At 40.6% G+C, this 23,532-nt stretch overlaps 1 protein-coding gene across 1 annotated transcript in view; it reads left to right on the forward strand.

Annotated features, from left to right (window-relative positions):
• POLA1 (DNA polymerase alpha 1, catalytic subunit) overlaps positions 1–23,532 on the forward strand; it is a 1,417,985-nt gene that overhangs the window by 672,634 nt on the left and 721,819 nt on the right. Inside the window, exon 29 of the mRNA XM_053705268.1 lies at positions 6,809–6,941. Coding sequence (XP_053561243.1) covers positions 6,809–6,941 — 133 coding nt within the window. The remainder of the gene's footprint in view (positions 1–6,808; positions 6,942–23,532) is intronic.

The following is a 23,532-nucleotide window of genomic DNA, read 5'->3' on the forward strand; positions in this document are numbered from 1 at the left end:
AAATCATCTGTATATATCTATCAACCTAATAATGTCAAATAACCAAAGTAACACAACATCCCTACCTGCTCAAATTCTAGTGATACAATCCTAATTTACCTAGTAAGGTTATATCTGGATAAGTCGACTGATGGATTCTATAAACACTACCATATCTCTATACTAAGTTGAACTATCCTATTGGATTGATACAGCATTATCTCCTAACACCCTCATGTATTTATTACCCTTATCCTACACAGAGGGGTGACTTAGGTATATCCTCCGCTTTTGTGGGTATCTTGTACCTATGAAGCCATCCGACTATTAATTGGGTAAATCATCATTCCTTCCTTATCTCTTCCCTTCCCCCTCTCTCCCTTTCTTTTTATAGCTAGATTGAACCATCTATTGCTCTAGGTAGACCCTGAATCCTGACCTCTTATCTGGCTGTGCCACTATACATTGGGAAAGAAAAAGGAGAAAAGAAAGAGGGAAAGAGGAAAAAAAAAACCCAGACCCCCCCCCCTGCTCACCCACTCACCCAACTCTCCTACCTTGACCCTGCCTACTGTGGTGGGAGAAACCCCTCCACAATTGCTATATCAAAAAATGTGGATTTACGTAGGGGGTAAATAATCTGTAATTGCAATGCCAAGGAGCCCGATTCTATTAAACTTAGCCATTTTCGAAAGAAAGTTCTGAATTGTTTTTCACTACTTGGTTCCAATTGATGTTGCTCTATAGTGATTTGTAGATACATTTTTGAACAAATTCTGCAATACTAGGTGGTTTACCTGCCTTCCAATGTTGCAATATTAAGTTCCTAGCCACCAATATGGTGGTATTGATAAAAGCTCGGTCCTTCCTTAACTCTTGAGGTAGTGGGTTATAAAGAAAAATAACCATTTTTGGGGAAAATACCACCTTCTGGTCTGTAAATTTGTTTGCCCAGAAATTAACTCTTTTCCAAAATCTACTAATCTTTGGGCAGAACCAGAAGCAGTGTAGGATATCTGCATTCGGATATTTACAATGGAAGCAGCTACTTACGCATTTTTTATCCCATTTAGCTAGGATTACCGGGAAGATATGAGAGGTTTAAGAGTTTACCGTGAGATTCTTTCCATGTCGTATTATTGCTACCTACTAATTGAATACTTGATTTGATATCCTCTATTTCTAACTCTTGAAGCAGTCTCTGCCATTTAGGTAAAATTAATTCCAGGGTTTGCTGGCCCTGTTTTAACATAATCATTTTATACCAGCTAGAGATTGAATGATATCCATTCATAAACATAATAATACCTGTTTCATTTGTTCCTAGATCTCGACCACTATTAAGGTCTTGTGTCCCATGCAGAATATGTCTGATCTGGAGATATGCATAACAATGATGATTTGGGAGATCAAATTCCCTTCTAATTTGTTCAAAAGTTTTAACAATACAAGTACTTGGTTCTAATAATTGAGTAACATTTTTGAGACCACGTACAAGCCGTGGATTCCCAAGTATAGGGAGATAATTAGAAAAATTGTGATTTACTTTAAGTTCCCCACAAAATTTTTGCCAGGCTATAATCACATTATGGATCACCCTCATATTAGAGATAGTAGATGGTACTTTACCTGCTGCTGTATGCAGAATTGCTTTTAAAGAGAAAGGGTTAATCATTCCCTCCTCTAGCTCTAAGAAGGTGAAGTGGTTAGCTTCAGCTATCCAGTCTACCGCAATCTTAACCAGGGTAACCCAGTTGAACAGCTTAATGTTTGGGAGTCCAAAACCTCCAAAGTCCTTGTTTTGTTCAAGGAACCGCAAGGAAAGGTGTGCCTTCCCCTTCCCCCATAAAAATCCAGAACATAACTTATTAAAGTGTCTTACGTTTATACTTTTAATAATTATTGGCAGATTTTGCATTAAATATAAAAGGCGTGGAAACAGGAAGGTTTTTAGTAAAACAATTTTTGCAGACAGGGAGATTGGGAGTGGCTTCCACCTGTCTGCTATAATCTTAGCCTTACCAAAGAATGTTGTATAGTTTAATGTATACCAAGAAGCAGGATTGCTCGACAATTGGATCCCTAGATAATTGATATGTTCCACTACCTGAAAAGGAAAGTCTCTTGGACTATCTTTTTTTTTTATATATCCATAACAGTTCTGATTAGTTTTGGTTAACCTTGTAACCTGAGAACCGGCTGAACTCATCAATTATTCCTAACAGAAGCGGTATACTAGTTTTTGTCTTAGATAAAAATAATAACAAATCGTCAGCATATAAAGATAAAGTGAATTTACTGCCCCCAAAGGAGATACCTTCCAGCTCTTGTCTAAGACATAAAGCTAATGGCTCAATTGAAAGGTTAAAGAGCAGTGGCAACAGCGGGCAGCCCTGTCTTGTGCCTCTGGCTAGATTAATTTTTGGAGAGAGACCCCCATTGATTAATAAGTATGAGCATGGGTTATAATATAATAATTTTATAAAAATTAAGGAAACCACCTGTTAAACCAAATTGTGTTAAAGCTGTGAATAGGTGGTTCCAATCTATGGAATCGAAAGCTTTCTCTGCATCCAAGGTCAATATCGCCATATCTACTTTTAGGAGCTTTAGCACAATTTTCGCTTCTATTCCAAAAGTAATCTAATGTTAACAGCACTTTTCGTATATGTTTTTAGTTACACTCCTACCTGTTATAAATCCTGTTTGATCTATATGAATTAAATCCTTAATACATTTCTTGAGTCTCTCTGCCACTATAGAGGTAAGAAGTTTATAATTGTTATTTAATAACGAAATAGGGTGATATGCACTCGGTAGTTCTGGATCTTTGTCTTTTTTAGAGATTAGCGTAACGACCGATGTGGTAAAATACTAGTCCATCTTATTGTTGATATAATATTTGTTGAATTATTTAACTAGCGTATCTGCTATACTATCTTTCAGTATTTTATAAAATTCAGATGGCATCTGATCCGGCCCTGGGGCTTTATTCATTTTAGACTTTTCAATAGCTGTCACTACTTCTTCTGCCGATACTGGCAGATTTAATTCTTGCAGTTGTTCTAGAGACAGTTTAGGTAGAGAGATTTTACTCCAAAAAGATTCCTTTGCCTTGTCACTGATTTTTTGACCTGCATATAATTCTTTATAATATTTGTATAACATTTCCCTAATATCTTGTGATGTCGTATCTCTTTTGTTGTTCTTTAATATACTTGCAATATTGTTTCTTCCCCTCCCTGTTTTGATAAGTTTAGCCAAAAACTTAGCCGACCTGCCGTGATAGCTCCTAAAAAAGGCCATTGATTTAAGATCTTCCCTCTGTCCCTTCTGATTCAGAAACAAATCTCTCTCCGCTTTGGCTTTCTTATATTTTTCCCAGGAATTATGGCAGGGGTTAACAATATATGATTTATATGAATTCCTCACTTGATTAGTTAATTGAAGGTCCCTAGCAGATGTTTTTTTCTTCCATTTAACCAGGTATGCTTTAATTTTACCACGGAGGACCGCCTTCGCCGCTTCCCAAAAAATTAATATCAAAACCACATCCGGTTTATGTTGTTTAAGTTGTTTTAAAACAATACTTCTTTTAGCTGGAGATGTTATTCCCCCCACATTCCACGAAAGGAAATTCAACATTTATTTATATCAACAGGGTTCTCTTTTAAATATGTAGGTGAGCAGGAGAGGGGCAACAGACAAACAACAAAACAAAGAGAAAGAAAAAAAAAAAAAAAGGAGAAAACGAAAACCCGACCCTTAAAAATTATCAATAAAACCCCATTGCGAACATATATCGTTACTTAACCATTTTCAGGCTCAAATCTTCGTTTAAGATATGGTTTTCATAAACTCTTTGGCTTCTTGGGGATTATTTAAAGTGTTTCTTTCACCATTTACATTTACCATTATTTTAGCAGGGTACATCATTCTTGCCTGAATGCCTTTCTTGAACAGGATTGAGCAATATGGGGCCATCTCTCTTCTTTTGAGAGACGTCTCTACAGAAAAGTCCTGAAATAACAGGATTTTATCTTGCTCATACATCAGAGGGTTTACTTTTCTAAAATGTTTCATCAGCATAACTTTATCCTGAAAACAGAGATACTTAACTATAACTGGTCTGGGTTTGGTAGTACCATCCGGGTTGGATCGTACCGCACCCATTCTATGAGCTCTTTCAACTACAAATGACTTCTCCATATTATGGAGGCCTAGTAGATGGGGTAATTTGACTGCAGCAAACTGGACCAGATCCTGCTGTTGAACAGTTTTAGGCAACCCTATAATTCTTATATTATTCCTGCGGGACCGGTCTTCTAGGTCCTCCAACCGTGAATATAGCGTTTTGATTAAGTCCCCCTGCTTTTTGACTACTGCTTCTTGTGCCCCTGCTTGGTCTTCCAGATCAGAGACCCTTGACTCTGCCTCAGCAAGACGTGATGAGAATTGTCTCACTTCTCCAGCAAGCTCTACAATCTCAGATTTAATTATATTAAATTGAGGCATAATCTGGTCTGCAATCTGGTTGATCAAGATTTGTTTATCTGAATTTAATGAAATTGGAGATTGGATACCTAAGCTATTTTCCATCTAACTGGTCTTAGTTTTTTTTATCCCTTTGTTTTGCTGGCATAGCTGGCGATTTATTTTTAACCTGTGTGACAAATCTTTCCATATAAAGTGCTCAAAGAACAATAGTGCAAAAATACACAACAAACAAATAGTGAAACAAAACACGTTATACCAACAAACACCTCTTCTTGTCAGGTTATGGAAGAAAAAAAAAAAGAGTGACATACTAAATCTTGTAGGCCGGAGAAGCTAATTGTAGCTCTCTGTTTTTTGAGAGGTACCTAGTGAATTGTGATTAAATCACAGTGTAAACAAAGACTATATCCAGGCTAATCCTAGATAGTGCCTATACATGTGCAGGTGACTAAAATTCCACACTGACTCTATTGACTAAATTTGAATATAGGATTTTTAATTAATCCTGTAACTAACAATCAGGGTATAGTGTAACCAAATCACCAAAAACTCCTGTCGGCAACTAGATGTCATTAAGCGATAGGAACAAAAGAAAAGGGGGAAAAAATCCCAAAAGAAACAGTCATTCATATAGCTGAGCTTATAAACCATTTTCAGTCAGTTTTCAGTCTGCTCGAGTTGGGAAAGTCTCTTAAACCAATATAGGTTCTCAGATGATCCACTTAGATTAAGAGGTCCCCTGGTATGTTTTCAAGTCTCTTTAACCAGTATAGATTCTAAAATAGTCCCCTTAGATTAAGAGATCCCCAAATACGTTTTACAGTATATTTTGCCTCAGATAACAACAAACAGAGGCAAAAAAAGACATCTGATTATACCGTTCAATATTCTCAATAGTCTTTATGGAGACTAATTTTAGTGCTTATAGTGATGCAAGACAGTTCTTTAATGGCCTGGAGCACCTTTCAATGCTTACAAGACAGCTGTTATGGGAATTTGAAAAGTTCACAGGGAACAGAAAAGTACCAGCATAGGGCAAAGTAGTTGATATACACAATGCCACCCTTGTATGGCAAACTTGTATTGTGTAATTTGCACGCTGGGAGAGCTCTAATACACTCCCCTGTTACCTGGGTCGCTCAGCTGTTCGTGTCTCAGCGAGGCCCCTCCCCAAATGGAAGTCAATTCATGAATTGGGAACTCTTACCACCTTTATGAAAGAAAACATAATTTATGCTTGCCTGATACATTTCTTTCTTTCATGGTAGTAAGAGACCACAAGACCCCACCCTGTTTTTTGATGTTTGTTATTCGTGTTATGGCACATCTTTTTTTCCCCGGCTCCTATATTTTTTGCTCTATTTATTTTCCTACCTTTTTTGCTTGGCTATTCTTCAGATTAACTACCATAGAGGGGGCCGGGGTTATATAAAGCTCTTGAGGTTTGTGAATCTTTGCCGCCTCTTACTGGCAGGGAAGGTAATTCTCAATAAAGGATCGTGGACTCTTACCAACATGAAATAAGTCAAGTAAGCATATTAGTTTTCTGAAGCGTCACCATTGGATTGTGTCCTCCTGAAATCCTACTTGGAAAAAAAGCATAATACAAGCATTTGCAGTTAATATTTTGGGACAGTTTAGGATTTTTGCCATACAAGGAAAACAGATGCAGTAATCATTCTAGGTTTAGTTACATAAATCACAGGTTGTTTAAAAATGTTGGCAATGACACAGCTGAGGTTTTCAACAACTGAGAAGAAAGCTAAGTACATCAAGTGCACGTTTTGTGTGATCAGGAAACACTACTTAAACCGTCAGCTTTTGTAGTTAAACATCCAAATAGTGTGGATTTCTTTTGTTTTTTATTTATGCTATGAAATATAGTGTGTACTGCTCATATATTTTATCCATATTATGGTTTTCTCAGTAGGAGTTCTGGAATTTCCCCCCCATAGAATACATATCTTTGAGGAAGTATTTCTTAATTTGGAAGATATTTGCTTAATTTTCTCTCAAAATGTACTCATTACTCCAACTAATTTTAAAGATTGTATATTGTTTACTTACTATGTTTAATTATGGTGGTGAATTATCACAAACTTTCCACTGATTATCACTGATTTCCATTGTTCAAGTAAAGATTTCAGATTCTTTTCTTGATTTTCCAATTATATTACACCTGCTGTCAATTACCTCTTTTGCTCTTAGAATCGCTGAAAAGAACTAATCTGAGAGATGAGTAAATGCATTTTACTAAAGCACATCACCCAATTTTCATTTGTGTTATGGCAGTTTTGACCTTGCTTGTGTCTGTAAATTTTCTTTCTTACAGTTACGTTATCAGCCAAATTCTTTCTGACCAGCCACGAGATAATATAGTTGAAAATATTCAGAAAAAACTGACTGAAATTGGCGAGAATGTGCTGAATAGTAGTATCCCCATCAGCCAGTACGAGATTAATAAGGTAAATTAAAGACCAAACTGATGCATTATTATTTATTTTATTATTGCTATTGAGAGAGAATGTTCAAATTATATGTTGAAATTTATAAAATACTATAGCCATGCCAATTATTATTATTTTTTCCTAGAGATTTTATCAACTATATTTCATGGCATTTTTTTTTTTATTGATTTTATTTCTATTATATACTGTAATTGTATATACATTTTTATATTACAACTAGGTAGTATACTAGTGTGTCTGTCTGAGTATATACAAATAAATTATAGTGTGCTTCACAGTAATGTAGTTTAGTCACTCAATTTATAACCCTGTTTTCTCTTACAAGGTGTATCCAGTCCACAGATTCATCCTTGTGGGATATTCTCATTCCCTACAGGAAGTGGCAAAGAGAGCACACAGCAGAGCTGTCCATATAGCTCCCCCCCCCCCCCCCCCCAGTCATTCTCTTTGCCGCTCTAAAAAGTAGCATCTCCACGGGAGGGTAAAGTGAATGTGGTGTTAGATTTGTAGTTTTTATTTCTTCAATCAAAAGTTTGTTATTTTTAAAATAGTGCCGGTTTGTACTATTTACTCTGTGGCAGAAAGTGATGAAGATTTCTGCTGAGAGGAAAACTATTTTAGCATGTTGTAACTAAAATCAATTGCTGTTCCCACACAGGACTGGGGAGTACCAGGGAACTTCAGTTGGGGGAACAGTTTGCAGGCTTAACTGCTATAAGGTATGTTCAGTCATATTTTTCTAGTCAAGACTTAGTAATGCTAGAAGACTGACAAGAATCCCCATGTGGGGGAGGTAAGCCATATTCTGAGACTAAGTATAGAAGGAAGGCTTTTTTAAAAGGGCTCACAACACTGGTGGACACTGTTAAGGGGCAATCGATTATTTTATAACAAAAATCTGATCTTTTTACAAGTTTTTATTACATTTGGGACATTTTATGGGGTTTTTTCCACATGGCATATATTTAGACACCTATTTAGGCTTGTGAAGGCTTCGCAACTCCAGAGTGGAGAGGGAGGGGGCCTAAATTTCGAGCCTCAATTGCGCAGTTGATATTGCAGACAGCTTCATGCAGCTTCACGTGGAGGGTCCAAGGATTACTTGAGGACTTCATAGAGGCTTATTTTCGATCAAAACTAATCCCCAAGGAAGGTAGGGCCACAGCAGATTGCTGTGGCATGGTGCTGTAGCTTGCTAACCGGTTGCCAGCTTTACTTTGCTTCGGTTTGGCCATTAAGGGGTTAATTGACTTGAAATTCACTGTGCAATCATTTCAAAGCATTAGGATCATATGGTGAAAATTTCATAAAGATTGGGTTATTTTTTAAGATTTAGTAAAAAAGTGTGCGCTTTTTATTATTTAAAGGCACAGTACTGTTTTTTTCTAAAATTTTATTTTTCTGTATTTGAGTGATGTCTAAGTCTGTTTAACATGTCAGAGCCTACAGATAGACGTTGTTCTATGTGTTTAATAGCCATGGCGGAACCCCCTTTACATTTGTGTTTAAATTGTGCTAAGGTATCTAAGAATTTTAAAGACCATGCAGTGACACTTAAAAATGTTGCACAAGATGATTCTTTAACGGAAGGTAATGAGGATAGTCCACCTTCCTCTCCCCATGTGTCGACACCAGTTACGCCTGCGGAAGCGTTGCCTAGTACCTCTAGCGCATTGGCCCCTATTACATTACAACAATTAGCAACAGTCATGGATAATTCCCTTGCGGCTTTTCTATCCAAACTGCCAGTTTTTCCTAAAAAGCGTGATAGCTCAGTTTTAAGAACAGAGGATGAGCAATCAGAAGCGTTGGATGACCCTCACAACACTCTGAAGTGGCAGTGAGGGATGTGCTGTCCGAGGGAGAAATTTCTTACACAGGAAAGGTTTCTCAGCGGGCAGAATCAGATTCCTTAGCGTTTAAATTTAAGCTGGAACACCTCCGCGTACTGCTTAAGGAGGTTTTAGCTACGCTGGATGACTGCGACCCCATGGTGGTCCCAGAAAAATTGTGTAAAATGGACAAGTTTCTAGAAGTCCCTGTATACACTGATGCGTTTACGATCCCGAAGAGGGTGGCGGATATTGTAACTAGGGAGTGGGAGAGACCAGGTGTACCTTTTGTTCCCCCCCCCTATCTTTAAGAAAATGTTCCCTATAACTGACCCCAGGCGGGACGCGTGGCAGACGGTCCCTAAGGTAGAGGGAGCAGTTTCAACACTAGCCAAGCGCACAACCATACCAATAGAAAACAGTTGTGCTTTCAAAGATCCTATGGATAAAAAATTAGAAGGTTTACTATTACTATATTTGTTCAACGAGGTTTCCTTCTTCAACTGATTGCCTGCAATATTCCTGTAACTACTGCAGCGGCTTTTTGGTTTGAGGCGCTGGAGGAGTCGCTCCAGAGGGAGACTTCATATGATGAAGTCATGGATAGAATTCATGCCCTAAAGCTGGTTAATTCTTTTATCACAGATGCCGCTTTACAATTAGCTAAGTTAGCAGCGAAAAATTCTGGTTTTGCCATTATGGCGCGGAGAGCGCTTTGGCTCAAATCGTGGTCGGCTGACGTGTCGTCCAAAACAAAATTACTAAATATTCCTTTCAAGGGAAAGACCCTTTTCGGCCCCGAGTTGAAAGAAATTATTTCGGATATCACTGGGGGAAAGGGCCATGCCCTCCCGCAAGATAGACCGTTTAAGGCCAAAATCAAGGCTAGTTTTCGCTCCTTTCGCAACTTCAGGAGCAGCCCTGCTTCATCCTCTGCAAACGCAAAGCAAGAGGGTAACGCTTCACAGCCCAAAGCAACCTGGAAACCCTTGCAGGGCTGGAACAAAGGTAAACAGGCTCAGGCTTGGGCAAGAGATGTCCCAGATCCCTGGGCATTAGAAATTGTTGCTCAGGGATATCTTCTAGAATTCAAGGACTCTCCTCCAAGGGAAGGTTCCACATTTCTCGTTTGTCTTCAGACCAGAAAAAGAAACAGGCGTTCTTACGCTGTGTAGAAGATCTACTAAATATGGGAGTGATATATCCAGTTCCAATTGCAGAACAAGGACTGGGTTTTTACTCAAACCTGTTTGTAGTTCCCAAAAAGGAAGGAACTTTCAGGCCAATCCTGGATCTAAAAATTCTAAACACATTCCTCAGAGTTCCATCATTCAAAATGGAAACCATTCGGACAATTTTGCAGATGATCCAAGAAGGTCAATATATGACTACCGTGGATCTAAAAGATGCGTACCTGCATATTCCTATCCACAAAGATCACCATCAGTTCCTAAGGTTCGCTTTTCTGGACAAGCATTACCAGTTTGTGGCCCTTCCTTTCGGGTTGGCCACTGCTCCCAGAATTTTTACAAAGGTGCTAGTGTCCCTCCTAGTGGTACTAAGACCGCGGGGCATTGCAGTAGCACCTTACCTAGACGACATCTTAATACAGGCGTTGTATTTTCACAGAGCCAAGGCTCGTACAGACATTGTTCTGGCCTTTCTAAGGTCTCACGGGTGGAAGGTGAACGTCGAAAAAAGTTCTCTGTCCCCGCTCACAAGGGTTCCCTTCCTGGGAACACTAATAGACTCGGTAGAAATGAAAATATTTCTGACGGAGGTCAGGAAGTTAAAGCTTTTAACTACTTGCCGAGTTCTTCATTCCATTCTTTGGCCTTCTGTAGCTCAGTGCATGGAGGCAATCGGATTAATGGTTGCGGCAATGGACATGGTCCCTTTTGCCCGAATTCATCTCAGGCCACTGCAACTGTGCATGCTCAAACAGTGGAATGGGGATTATGCAGATTTGTCTCCTCAAATACAACTGGACCAGAAAACCAGAAATTCTCTTCTCTGGAGGTTGTCTCAGGATCACCTGTCTCAGGGAATGTGCTCCCGCAGACCGGAGTGGATCATTTTCACGACCGATGCCAGTCTGTTAGGTTGGGGTGCGGTCTGGGACTCCCTGAAAGCTCAGGGCCTTTGGTCTCGGGAAGAGTCTCTTCTCCCGGTAAACATTTTGGAACTGAGAGCGATATTCAACACTCTCCAGGCATGGCCTCAACTAGCGGCGGCCAAATTGATCAGATTTCAGTCGGACAACATCACGACTGTAGCGTACATCAATCATCAGGGAGGAACAAAGAGCTCCCTAGAGATGAAGGAAGTAACCAAGATCATCAAATGGGCGGAGGATCACTCCTGCCACCTATCTGCAATTCACATCTCAGGAGTAGACAACTGGGAGGCAGATTTTCTAAGTCGTCAGACTTTTCACCCGGGGGAGTGGGAACTCCACCCGGAGGTTTTTGCTCAGCTGACCCAGCTATGGGGCATTCCAGAATTGGATCTGATGGCGTCCCGTCAGAACACCAAACTTCCCCTTTACAGATCCAGGTCCAGGGACCCCAAGGCGGCACTGATAGATGCTCTAGTAGCGCCTTGGTCCTTCAATCTGGCTTATGTCTTTCCACCGTTTCCCCTTCTCCCTCGGCTGGTAGCCAGAATAAAACAGGAAAAGGCTTCGGTAATTCTGATAGCGCCTGCGTGGCCACGCAGGACTTGGTATGCAGACCTAGTGGACATGTCATCAGTTCCACCTTGGACACTGCCATCGAGGCAGGATCTTTTAATTCAGGGTCCATTCAAGCATCCAAATCTAGTTTCTCTGGAACTGACTGCTTGGAGATTGAACGCTTAATTCTATCTAAGCGTGGGTTCTCTGAATCGGTTATAGATACTCTGATCCAGGCTAGAAAGCCTGTCCCCAAGAAAATCTACCATAAGATATGGCGGAAATATCTTTGTTGGTGTGAATTCAAGGGTTACTCGTGGAGTAAGATTAGGATTCCCAGGATATTGTCTTTTCTCCAAGAAGGATTGGAGAAAGGTTTGTCAGCTAGTTCCTTAAAGGGACAGATATCTGCTCTGTCTATCCTGTTACACAAGCGTCTGGCAGAAGTACCAGACTTTCAAGCGTTTGCACAGGCTTTAGTCAGAATTAAGCCTGTCTATAAACCTGTGGCTCCTCCATGGAGTCTTAATTTAGTTCTTTCAGTTCTTCAAGGGGTTCCGTTTGAACCTTTACATTCCATAGATATTAAGTTATTATCTTGAAAAGTTTTGTTTTTGGTAGCTATTTCTTCTGCTCGAAGAGTTTCAGAATTGTCTGTTTTGCAGTGTAATTCACCCTATCTGGTGTTCCATGCAGATAAGGTTGTTTTGCGTACCAAACCTGGTTTGTTTCCGAAAGTGATTTCTAATAAGAATATTACCCAGGAAATCATTGTTCCTTCTCTGTGTCCTAATCCAGTTTCTAAGAAGGAACGACTATTACACAATCTTGATGTGGTTCGTGCTTTAAAATTCTATTTAAAAGCAACTAAAGATTTCAGACAAACATCATCCTTGATTGTTGTCTATTCTGGTAAGAGGAGAGTTCAGAAAGCGACTGCTACCTCTCTTTCCTTCTGGCTGAAAAGCATCATCCGATTGGCTTATGAGACTGCTGGCAAGCAGCCTCAACGAATTACAGCTCATTCCACCAGAGCTGTGGCTTCCACGTGGGTTTTTTTAAGAATGAGGCTTCTGTTGAACAGATTTGTAAGGCAGCGACTTGGTCTTCACTGCATACTTTTGCCAAATTTTACAAATTCGATACTTTTGCTTCTTCAGAGGCTATTTTTGGGAGAAAGGTTTTGCAAGCAGTGGTGCCTTCCGTTTATGTTACCTGACTTGTTCCCTCCCTTCATCCGTGTCCTAAAGCTTTGGTATTGGTATCCCACAAGTAAGGATGAATCCGTGGACTGGATACACCTTGTAAGAGAAAACAGAATTTATGCTTACCTGATAAATAACTTTCTCTTACGGTGTATCCAGTCCACGGCCCGCCCTGGCATTTAAGTCAGGACAATTTTATTTATTTATTTTCCGTTTAAAACTACAGTCACCACTGCACCCTATGGTTTCTCCTTTTTCTCCTAACCGTCGGTCGAATGACTGGGAGGGCGGAGCCTGAGGGGGAGCTATATGGACAGCTCTGCTGTGTGCTCTCTTTGCCACTTCCTGTAGGGAATGAGAATATCCCACAAGTAAGGATGAATCCGTGGACTGGATACACCGTAAGAGAAAGTAATTTATCAGGTAAGCATAAATTCTGTTTTTGTTAATGCTTATAACCTTTATAACCAATTAAATGGTTAAGTATTTTCTAGAGGGAAAAGTGTTAAATTGGAAAATGATGCAAAAACATGAGTAGTATTTTCTCACAGATAACAATTACTTTTGGTGAGCAGGTTTAGTTATGACTGGTAAAGGCAGTGTAAAGGATTCATATCAAATATATTATGTTACCAATACCATACTCTAATGAAATAATTTGTCTGGAATTTGAAAACAGAAAAGCAAATAAAGGGACAGTTTACTTGAAAATTGGTATTGCTTAAAAAGTTAGATGATCCCTTTATTACTCATTCACCAGTTTTACATAACCAACACTGTTATATTAATATACTGTTTACCTCTATGATTACCTGTGTCTATGCCCCTGCAAACTGCCCCTTATATCTGTGCTTTTTACTATCTTGTGTTGTAGCCCATCAGTGCTGGTTCCTGCATAACCATTACCATTCTCCACAGGAGTGAGCACAATGTTATCTATATGGTACACGTGAACTAGCAGTATGTTTTGCAAGATTTAAAAAGCACTGAGATAAGGGACGGACTGTTTAGAGTTCAAAACAGGCACACTTAGAGGTTTTAAAGTACCCGGTATATTAATATAATATTGGTTATGCAACGCTTGAGAATGGGTAGCAAAGGAATTATCTAACTTTTTAAACAATAAACATTTCTTTCCTATGGCATGGAGAGTCCACAAATTCCTATCAATTAATAGTGGGATATTCAACTCCTGGCCAGCAGGAGGAGGCAAAGAACACCCCAGCAGAGCTGTTAAGTCACTTCCCTTACCCATAATCCCCAGTCATTCTTTGCCTCTATCATAGACAGGATGTGCAAAGTTGGTGTCTGAAGATATTTAATCCTTTAATGGGTACTTTTCCCTGCAAGCAAGGATTGGGGCTCTGCTGTGTGCATGTCAACCTCTTTAGTAAGAGTAATGGTGGCTTTTAGCAGTTAGAGGACATTGAGGTGGTCCTTGCTTAACTTCTAACATCAATGCTACCCCTTTATAGAAAACCAGGGTTCGTTACCCTGTTTTTTTTCTTTTTCTTTAGGTCAATGTCAGAAGTGGAGAAATCTGTCACTCCTAAGAAGCTGTTCCCTGCCTGGCAGCTGGATCCACAGGTAAGTGCTTTACCTTCTAGGCTTTATCAGCTTTTCCTGTTGCTGGTAAGAGAAAGTCTAAAAATATTTCTCCCAGTAAGGGTTCTGACTCTGCTAAGGCTGCGTTAGTCAGTCTCCCTCTGTTATCTGATGACGAGGATACCTTAGTGGCTTCTGAGGATGAGATCTCAGACTCTGACTCTATAGTGGAAAAATCTACCGATTCAGAGGAGTTTAATTTTAGATTTCCGGTTACTTCTGAAGGAGGTTCTTGCTACTTTTGAAGACTCCGACTCATCTGTCGCTAAGAATCCAAATAAGTCTAGTAAACTAAACATAGTATATGATGTTCCTTCATCTGTATAAGTTTTTCCAGTTCCGGACCTTATGTCGGAAATTATAGCTCAGGGGTTCCTTTTTCCCCATCCCCTGTTTTTAAAAAAGTTTCCTGTTGCTGACTCTATACGCGACTCGTGGCGTACAGTGCCCAAGGTAGAAGGAGCTATCTCTACTCTAGCCAAAATAACTACTATTCCTATTGAGGATAGTTGTTCTTTCAAGGATCCCATGGATAAGAAGCTAGAGGGTTACTTAAGAAAGATGTACATTCATCAGGGATTTCAGTGGCAACCTGTTGCAAGTATTACTGTGATCACAGGGGCAGCATCTTATTGGTGCGATGCTTTGTCTGACCCGATTTCAGAAGAGACTACTATAGAGGAGATCCAGGTTAGGATCAAGGCTCTTAAACTGGCCAATACCTTTATCTGTGATGCCAACATGCAAGTGCTTAGACTGGGAGCCAAGATTTCTACCCTTGCTGTTTTAGCTTGTAGAGCTCTGTGGTTAAAATCTTGGTCTGCAGTTGTATCTTCCAAGTCCAAACTTCTGTCTTTGCCTTATAAGGGCAAGACTTTATTTGGCACTGGTCTGGCTGAGATAATTTCCGAGATTACGGGTGGAAAAGGATCTTTCTTACCTCACGACAAGAAAAATAGCTCTAAGGGTCGCCAAAATTCTATTTTTCGTTCCTTTCGTTAAAGGACAAAAGTCTTCCTCCTCCTCTTCCAAGCCGGAGCAACCCAGAACTTCATGTAGGTCTAGTCAGCCTTGGAATAAGAGGAAGCAAGCCAATAAACCTTCCCCTGATTCCAAATCTGAATGAAAGGGCTGCCCCTGATACATTCTTGTAGGCTATTACTTTTTCGGCAGGCATGGATCCTTGATGTCCCAGATCTTTGGGCCGTGGAGGTAGTATCTCATACAGATTAGGATTCTTAAACTGCGTAAATGACCTATCTTTTCTGTGAGTGATTGTTCCAGTTCCCGTAGCGGAACAGGGTCAAGGATTTGGTTTAAATCTTTTTGTGGTTCCCAAAAATAAAAAATAACTTTTCGTCCCATTCTAGACCTAAAGTGTCTCAACAAATTCCTCAAGGTTCCGTCCTTCAAGATGGAAACTATTTGTTCTATCCTACCCTTAGTACAGGAAGGACAGTTCATGACTACCATAGAAGAATGCGTATCTGCTTGTTCCTATTCACAGGGAACCTCACCAATTCCTTTAGTTTGCCTTTCTGGACAAACATTACCATTTTTTTTGCTTTTCCCTTTGGTCTTGACACGGCTCCTCAAATCTTTACAAAGGTCCTAGGTGCCCTTTTGGCGGTAGTCAAATCTCAACGAATGGCGGTGGCGCCTTATCTGGAAGACATATTGGTTCATGCACCATCTTTTCAGTTGGCAAAATCTCATACAAAGATGTTGTCTATTCGTTCCCACGGGTAGAAAGTGAATCTGGAAAAGAGTTCCCTAGTGCCAGACACCAGGGTGTGTTTCTTTGGAACAATTATAGATTCTCTGTCCATAAAGATTTTTCTTACAGAGGTCAGAATATCTAAAATTCTGGCTTCTTGCCTTTCACTTTAGTCCTCTACCTGTCCATCTGTGGCTCAGTGTATGGAAGTAATTGGTTTGATGATTGCTTCCATGGACATTCAGTTTACTCAGTCCCATCTGAGACCACTACAGTTATACATGCTCTGACAATGGAATGGAGACCACTCGGACCTATAGCAGAGGATAGTTCTGGATCCCCTATCAAGAGACACTAACTTGGTGGATTTTGCAGGACCATCTGTCTCAGGGTACATGCTTCCTGAGACCATCCTGTGTTATTGTGACCACGGATGCCAGCCTTTCAGGTTGGAGAGCTGTTTGGGGTTTTCTAAAGGCCTTTGGACTCGAGAGTCTTCTTTTCCCATAAACATCCTAGAGTTGAGAGCATTTCACGATTGCCTCCTCTCTGCCATCCACATCCCAGGGGAAGACAACTGGGAAGTGGGCCTTTCATCCCAGGAGTGAGCTCTTCACTCAGAGGTTTTCACAAGCTAAACTCTAAAGGGGGGGGGGGGTTCCAGAGTTGGATCTGATGGCGTCTCGTCTAAACGCCAAGCTTCCAAAGTACGGTTCAAGTTTAAGAGATCCACAAGCCGCTCTGATAGACGCTCTGGTGGTGCTATGGAACTTAACTCTGGCGTACCTGTTTCCCCCATTTGCTTTCCTACCTTCAGTCATTGCTCTTATCAAACAGGAGAGTACGTCTGTGATTCTAATAGCTCCTGCCTGCCCTCGCAGGATCTGGTTTGCAGATCTGGTTTGCAGATCTGGTGAAGATGTCATCTGTTCCCCCTTGGAGGTTGCCTCTGAGGAAGGACCTTCTACTTCAGGGTCCCTTCCTCCATCCAAATCTACATTCTCTGAAGCTGACTGCTTGGAGATTGAAGCCAAGACTAGGTGTGGTTTTTCTGAGAAAGTCATGTAATACTATGCTTCAGACTAGTAAACTTGTTACTTGTAAGATTTACCATAAGGTGTGGCGTAAATACCTGTATTAGTACGAATCAAATAATTTCTCTTGGAGCTGGGTGAGGGTTCCTCACATTCTGTCTTTTCTTCATAAGGACCTGGAGAAAAGGTTTGTCAGTCAGTACTCTAAAGAGTCAGATTTCTGCAATGTCCTTTTGCACAAACATCTGGCAAATTTGCCAGATGTTCAATCTTTTGTTCAGGCCTTGGTCAGAATCAGGCCTGTGTTTAAACCTGTTGCTCCTCCATGGAGTCTTAATCTTGTTCTTAAAGTTTTGCAGCAGGCTCCGTTTCCATCTTAATATGGGAAGAGTCCACAGCTGCTTTCCTTACTTGTGGGAAATACTGAACCTGTCCACCAGGAGGAGGCAAAGACACCCCAGCCAAAGTCTTAAATACCTCCCCCACCTCCTCATAACCCCAGTCATTCTTTGCCCTTATTCACAGGCGGTTGGCAGAGAAGTGTTAGACGATTTTGGAGTAGTCTCTTATGGAGGGTAGTACTCTTTGAGATGGGACTGGAGTTTTAAGTAGTCCTGTCAGCCTCTCAGTAAGAGCATGGATGTAAGTTAGAATCCGGAGACGCAGAGAGAGTCTTTCTGCGGAACCATCCCAACTCATATAAACAGCTCCATAGGCAATCGGCGTTGACAAGATTCGCTGCCTTCTTTCTTCACTCAAGTCCATGTCAGAAGCGATGCTACTATCTGTCACACTTGAAGTGCCGTGTTCCGTTTCCACAGCATAGATTATGGTAAGATTGTTTCATATTTTATACATGTATGATAATGCAAGAAGACAGGGTCACAGTGTGACTTCTTTTATCTGTATAGAATCAAAGTTTAATATCTCCTTAGGGGGGGTTATTGAATGGGGGGTGGGAATAAACTTATATGTTTGATTTTATGCTGCTTCTATATGTGAGATGTTATGGGCTCATAGGCTGTTATGGAATATACAGGTTTCCCTTTCACATGCATTGTGCACCATGTGATTCATTCCCTTTTTCCTGACCGGGTGTCTATCAGAGAGGAGCCATAAATCTCTGTACTGTCTGGGTTATAGGAGGTTGTGAGTGCCCCAGCCATTAGGGTGCCGTTTTTTTTAAATAAAATAATGTTTTATTTCTCTAGTTCTCCGGTTGTTGCACTAGCGATGGTGGATTCTGTTACTTTAGAGGGCACGCCCTCTATTCCTAATGAATAATTCCTGTTTATATGGTGAGGAGGCCTTAGTTTTGCTCTCTCAATTATGTTCCATATGCCTTGATAATGTGATAATATCAAACATGTTTGATACCACAGAGCCGTCCATCTCTGAGGAGTTGTCATCCAGTGATGTGCATACCTTACATTCTTATATCTCTACACATGCAGTTTTCCCGTAGCATTGCTGATCCTCCATCTGGAGGGGGCCTTTTTTCACCAGACATTACTACGCAGTCCAGACGGAGCTGTTTGCGGCCTTCAATGCTTTACCTCGCCCTGCTAAGCGTAAGCGAAAGGTTACATATTGCACTCCTTCCTAGAGTACATCAGATAATTTATTGGATTTAACTGAGGGTTATCAGAGGATGAAGTTCTTTCTGAAACTTCAGAGTATGAACTTGGAGAATTTAGGTTCTTCATACCACCATTCTTAAGGTTTTACCTTTCATGGTCTCTTTGGAAGTGACCTTTTAGGACATGTTCCTTTTAGAAGTTCTCTTCCTTTAAATCGTGACTTTCTGGACTTCGTCTGGTTTTTCTGGTGGCTTTGGCCACTTAATTAGGAAGTGAGGGCCGTGAGGCTCTGTCTTCCTTCAGGAGTTAGTCGTCTCCATATTAGGGGCGATAGGAGGTGGTGTCTCTTTTTACAAGATTTTTGCTTAGGGGATGTTTTTCTGCCTGGGATGGGATGCTTTGCATTCTTCTCCCTTGTGTGTGGTCCTCTGGAACGTTAATCTGAAAGGATTATGGAGACCAGGCTTTCTTTCTTCTCTTTCGATTGACTCTGTTCTTGTGTTCCTTAGTGTTGCCCTTGGGGCCTTTGGGTTCTAGAGAAATTGTGTGAATTTGTCGCAACCTAGCACCTTGTTGGGGGTGTTGCCCTCCGGCTAAGGGTATTCTCTTCCCTTTGGGCTGGGAATTACTAGGTGAGTCCTGTACCCGTTCTCCGGGTTTCCCGGTTCTCATCCCCTTTGAGTCTTATTGCTTCAGACGGGGTATCTTGTGTTCCCTGGGGGTGTCGTTAGTTCTAGGCTGATTCTGGTTCCAGGGTTCTTGTCTTGGATCCTTCCTGGATGTCTGGAGATTTATGATCCTGTGGACTGGTTCGGGACGACACCATTTTTTCAGGGACCCTATGTTGCGACATAGGGGCTAGCTCATTGGGCTTGCAAGCTGGAAGGCCAGAGTTCACATCCACCTTCGGGTACTGGTTTAAAACTTTACGGAGTGTGTTCCTCTTCATGGGGATTTTTTTTCTCTGTTGGGTCAACAGTGGTGTCTGGGTGATTTTTTCATTCGGTCCTTGTTTTGATCATACTATGGCTTCATGTCTTGTGGACATGTGTGCTGTTCTTATCTGTGCCCTTCCCTTTTGAGGGGATAGTTTGTCTTCCTTATGAGCTGGGGTTTCCTCTCTTTGGAGAGTCTTTGTCCTGTCCTGTGTGTAGGAGGTTGGATCAGGTGGCTTATTTCTGTACGTGGCAGCATCTGCTGCTCTGTGGGCTCTGTTCCACCTGTTGGAATTTGATCTCTCTCTACATAGACTGTAAGAGAGGTGTTAAAGGTCTTCCTACGGATCTATTGCACTTTTCTCTGTTCCAGGTCCCAGGGGGTTCTCCTTGGGACTGCCTTATTTTGGAGGAGCGGATTGGGTTGGCACCCGAGCTCTGTTGGGGTGGTTGAGTCCCCCCTTTCTTTCATGTAATTAGCAAGAGTCCATGAGCTAGTGACGTATGGGATATACATTCCTACCAGGAGGGGCAAAGTTTCCCAAACCTCAAAATGCCTATAAATACACCCCTCACCACACCCACAAATCAGTTTTACAAACTTTGTCTCCTATGGAGGTGGTGAAGTAAGTTTGTGCTAGATTCTACGTTGATATGTGCTCCGCAGCAGGTTGGAGCCCGATTTTCCTCTCAGCGTGCAGTGAATGTCAGAGGGATGTGAGGAGAGTATTGCCTATTTGAATTCAATGATCTCCTACGGGGTCTATTTCATAGGTTCTCTGTTATCGGTCGTAGAGATTAATCTCTTACCTCCCTTTTCAGATCAACGATATACTCTTATTTATATACCATTACCTCTGCTGATTTTCGTTTCAGTACTGGTTTGGCTTTCTACAACATGTAGATGAGTGTCCTGGGGTAAGTAAATCTTATTTTCTGTGACACTCTAAGCTATGGTTGGGCACTTTTTTATAAAGTTCTAAATATATGTATTCAAACATTTATTTGCCTTGACTCAGGATGTTCAACATTCCTTATTTCAGACAGTCAGTTTCATATTTGGGATAATGCATATGAATAAATCATTTTTTTCTTACCTTAAAAATTTGACTTTTTCCCTGTGGGCTGTTAGGCTCGCGGGGGCTGAAAATGCTTCATTTTATTGCGTCATTCTTGGCGCGGACTTTTTTGGCGCAATTTTTTTTTCTGTTTCCGGCGTCATACGTGTCGCCGGAAGCTGCGTCATTTTTGACGTTCTTTTGCGCCAAAAGTGTCGGCGTTCCGGATGTGGCGTCATTTTTGGCGCCATAAGCATTTAGGCGCCAAATAATGTGGGCGTCATTTTTGGCGCTAAAAAAATATGGGCGTCACTATTGTCTCCACATTATTTAAGTCTCATTTTTTATTGCTTCTGGTTTCTAGAAGCTTGTTCACTGGCATTTTTTTCCCATTCCTGAAACTGTCATTTAAGGAATTTGATCAATTTTGCTTTATATGTTGTTTTTTCTATTACATATTGCAAGATGTCCCACGTTGAAACTGAGTCAGAAGATACTTCTGGAAAATCGCTGCCTGGGGCTGGAGCTACCAAAGCTAAGTGTATCTACTGTAAACTTATGGTATCTGTTCCTCCAGCTGTTTGTACTGTTTTGTCATGACAAACTGTTAATGCAGATAATATTTCCTTTAGTACTGTTACATTACCTGTTGCTGTTCTGTCAACATCTAATACTCAGAGTGTTCCTGATAACATAAGAGATTTTGTTTCTAAATCCATTAAGAAGGCTATGTCTGTTATTCCTCCTTCTAGTAAACGTAAAAAGTCTTTTAAAACTTCTCATTTTTCAGATGAATTTTTAAATGAACATCATCATTCTGATTCTGATAATGGTTCTTCTGGTTCAGAGGATTCTGTCTCAGAGGTTGATGCTGATAAATCTTCATATTTATTTGAAATGAAATGTATTCGTTCTTTACTTAAAGAAGTCCTAATTGCATTAGAAATTGAGGATTCTGGTCCTCTTGATACTAAATCTAAACGTTTAGATAAGGTTTTTAAATCTCCTGTAGTTATTCCAGAGGTTTTTCCTGTCCCTAGTGCTATTTCTGAAGTAATTTCCAGGGAATGGAATAATTTGGGTAATTCATTTACTCCTTCTAAACGTTTTAAGCAATTATATCCTGTGCCATCTGACAGATTAGAGTTTTGGGACAAAATCCCTAAAGTTGATGGGGCTGTCTCTACTCTTGTTAAGCGTACTACTATTCCTACGACAGATGGTACTTCCTTAAGGATCCTTTAGATAGGAACATTGAATTCCTTTCTAAGAAAAGCTTACTTGTGTTCAGGTAATCTTCTTAGACCTGCTATATCTTTAGCGGATGTTGCTGCAGCTTCATTTTTTGGTTAGAAGCTTTAGCGCAACAAGTAACAGATCATAATTCTCATAGCATTTTTATTCTTCAACATGCTAATAATTTTATTTGTAATGCCATCTTTGATATCATTAGAGTTGATGTCAGGTATATGTCTCTAGCTATTTTAGCTAGAAGAGCTTTATGGCTTAAGACTTGGAATGCTGTTATGTCTTCTAAGTCTACTCTGCTTTCCCTTTCTTTCCAGGGTAATAATCATTTTCGTTCCTTTTGTCACAACAAGGAACAAAAACCTGATCCTTCATCCTCAGGAGCGGTATCAGTTTGGAAACCATCTCCAGTCTGGAATAAATCCAAGCCTTTTAGAAAATGAAAGCCAGCTCCTAAGTCCACATGAAGGTGCGGCCCTCATTCCAGCTCAGCTGGTAGGGGGCAGATTACGTTTTTTCTAAGAAATTTGGATCAATTCCGTTCACAATCTTTGGATTCAGAACATTGTTTCAGAAGGGTACAGAATTGGCTTCAAGATAAGGCCTCCTGCAAAGAGATTGTTTCTTTCCCGTGTCCCAGTAAACCCAGCGAAGGCTCAAGCATTTCTGAAATGTGTTTCAGATCTACAGTTGACTGGAGTAATTTTGCCAGTTCCAGTTCTGGAACAGGGACTGGGGTTTTATTCAAATCTCTTCATTGTACCAAAGAAGGAAAATTCCTTCAGACCAGTTCTGGGTCTAAAAATATTGAATCGTTATGTAAGGATACCAACATTCAAAATGGTAACTGTAAGGACTATCCTGCCTTTTGTTCAACAAGGGCATTATATGTCTACTATAGATTTACAGGATGCATATCTGCATATTCCGATTCATCCAGATCACTATCAGTTTCTGAGATTCTCTTTCCTAGACAAGCATTACCAGTTTGTGGCTCTGCCGTTTGGCCTAGCTACAGCTCCAAGAATTTTTACGAAGGTTCTCGGTGCCCTTCTGTCTGTAATCAGAGAACAGGGTATTGTGGTATTCCTTATTTGGACGATATCTTGGTACTTGCTCAGTCTTCACATTTAGCAGAATCTCATTCGAATCGACTTGTGTTGTTTCTTCAACATCATGGTTGGAGGATCAATTTACCAAAAAGTTAATTGATTCCTCAGACTTAGGTAACCTTTTTAGGTTTTCAGATAGATTCAGTATCCATGACTCTATCTTTGATAGACATGAGACGTCTAAAGTTGATATCAGCTTGTCGAAACCTTCAGTCACAATCTTTCCCTTCGGTAGCCTTATGCATGGAAATTCTAGGTCTTTTGACTGCGGCATCGGACGCGATCCCCTTTGCTCGTTTTCACATGCGGCTTCTTCAGCTCTGTATGCTGAACCAGTGGTGCAGGGATTACACAAAGATATCTCAATTAATATCTTTAAAACCGATTGTACGTCACTCTCTGACGTGGTGGACAGATCACCATCGTTTAGTTCAGGGGGCTTCTTTTGTTCTTCCGACCTGGACTGTAATTTCAACAGATGAAAGTCCTACAGGTTGGGGAGCTGTGTGGGGGTCTCTGACAGCACAAGGGGTTTGGGAATCTCAGGAGGTGAGATTACCGATCAATATTTTGGAACTCCGTGCAATT

Source organism: Bombina bombina, chromosome 3, assembly GCF_027579735.1.
Source record: "Bombina bombina isolate aBomBom1 chromosome 3, aBomBom1.pri, whole genome shotgun sequence".
Lineage (NCBI taxonomy): Eukaryota > Metazoa > Chordata > Amphibia > Anura > Bombinatoridae > Bombina > Bombina bombina.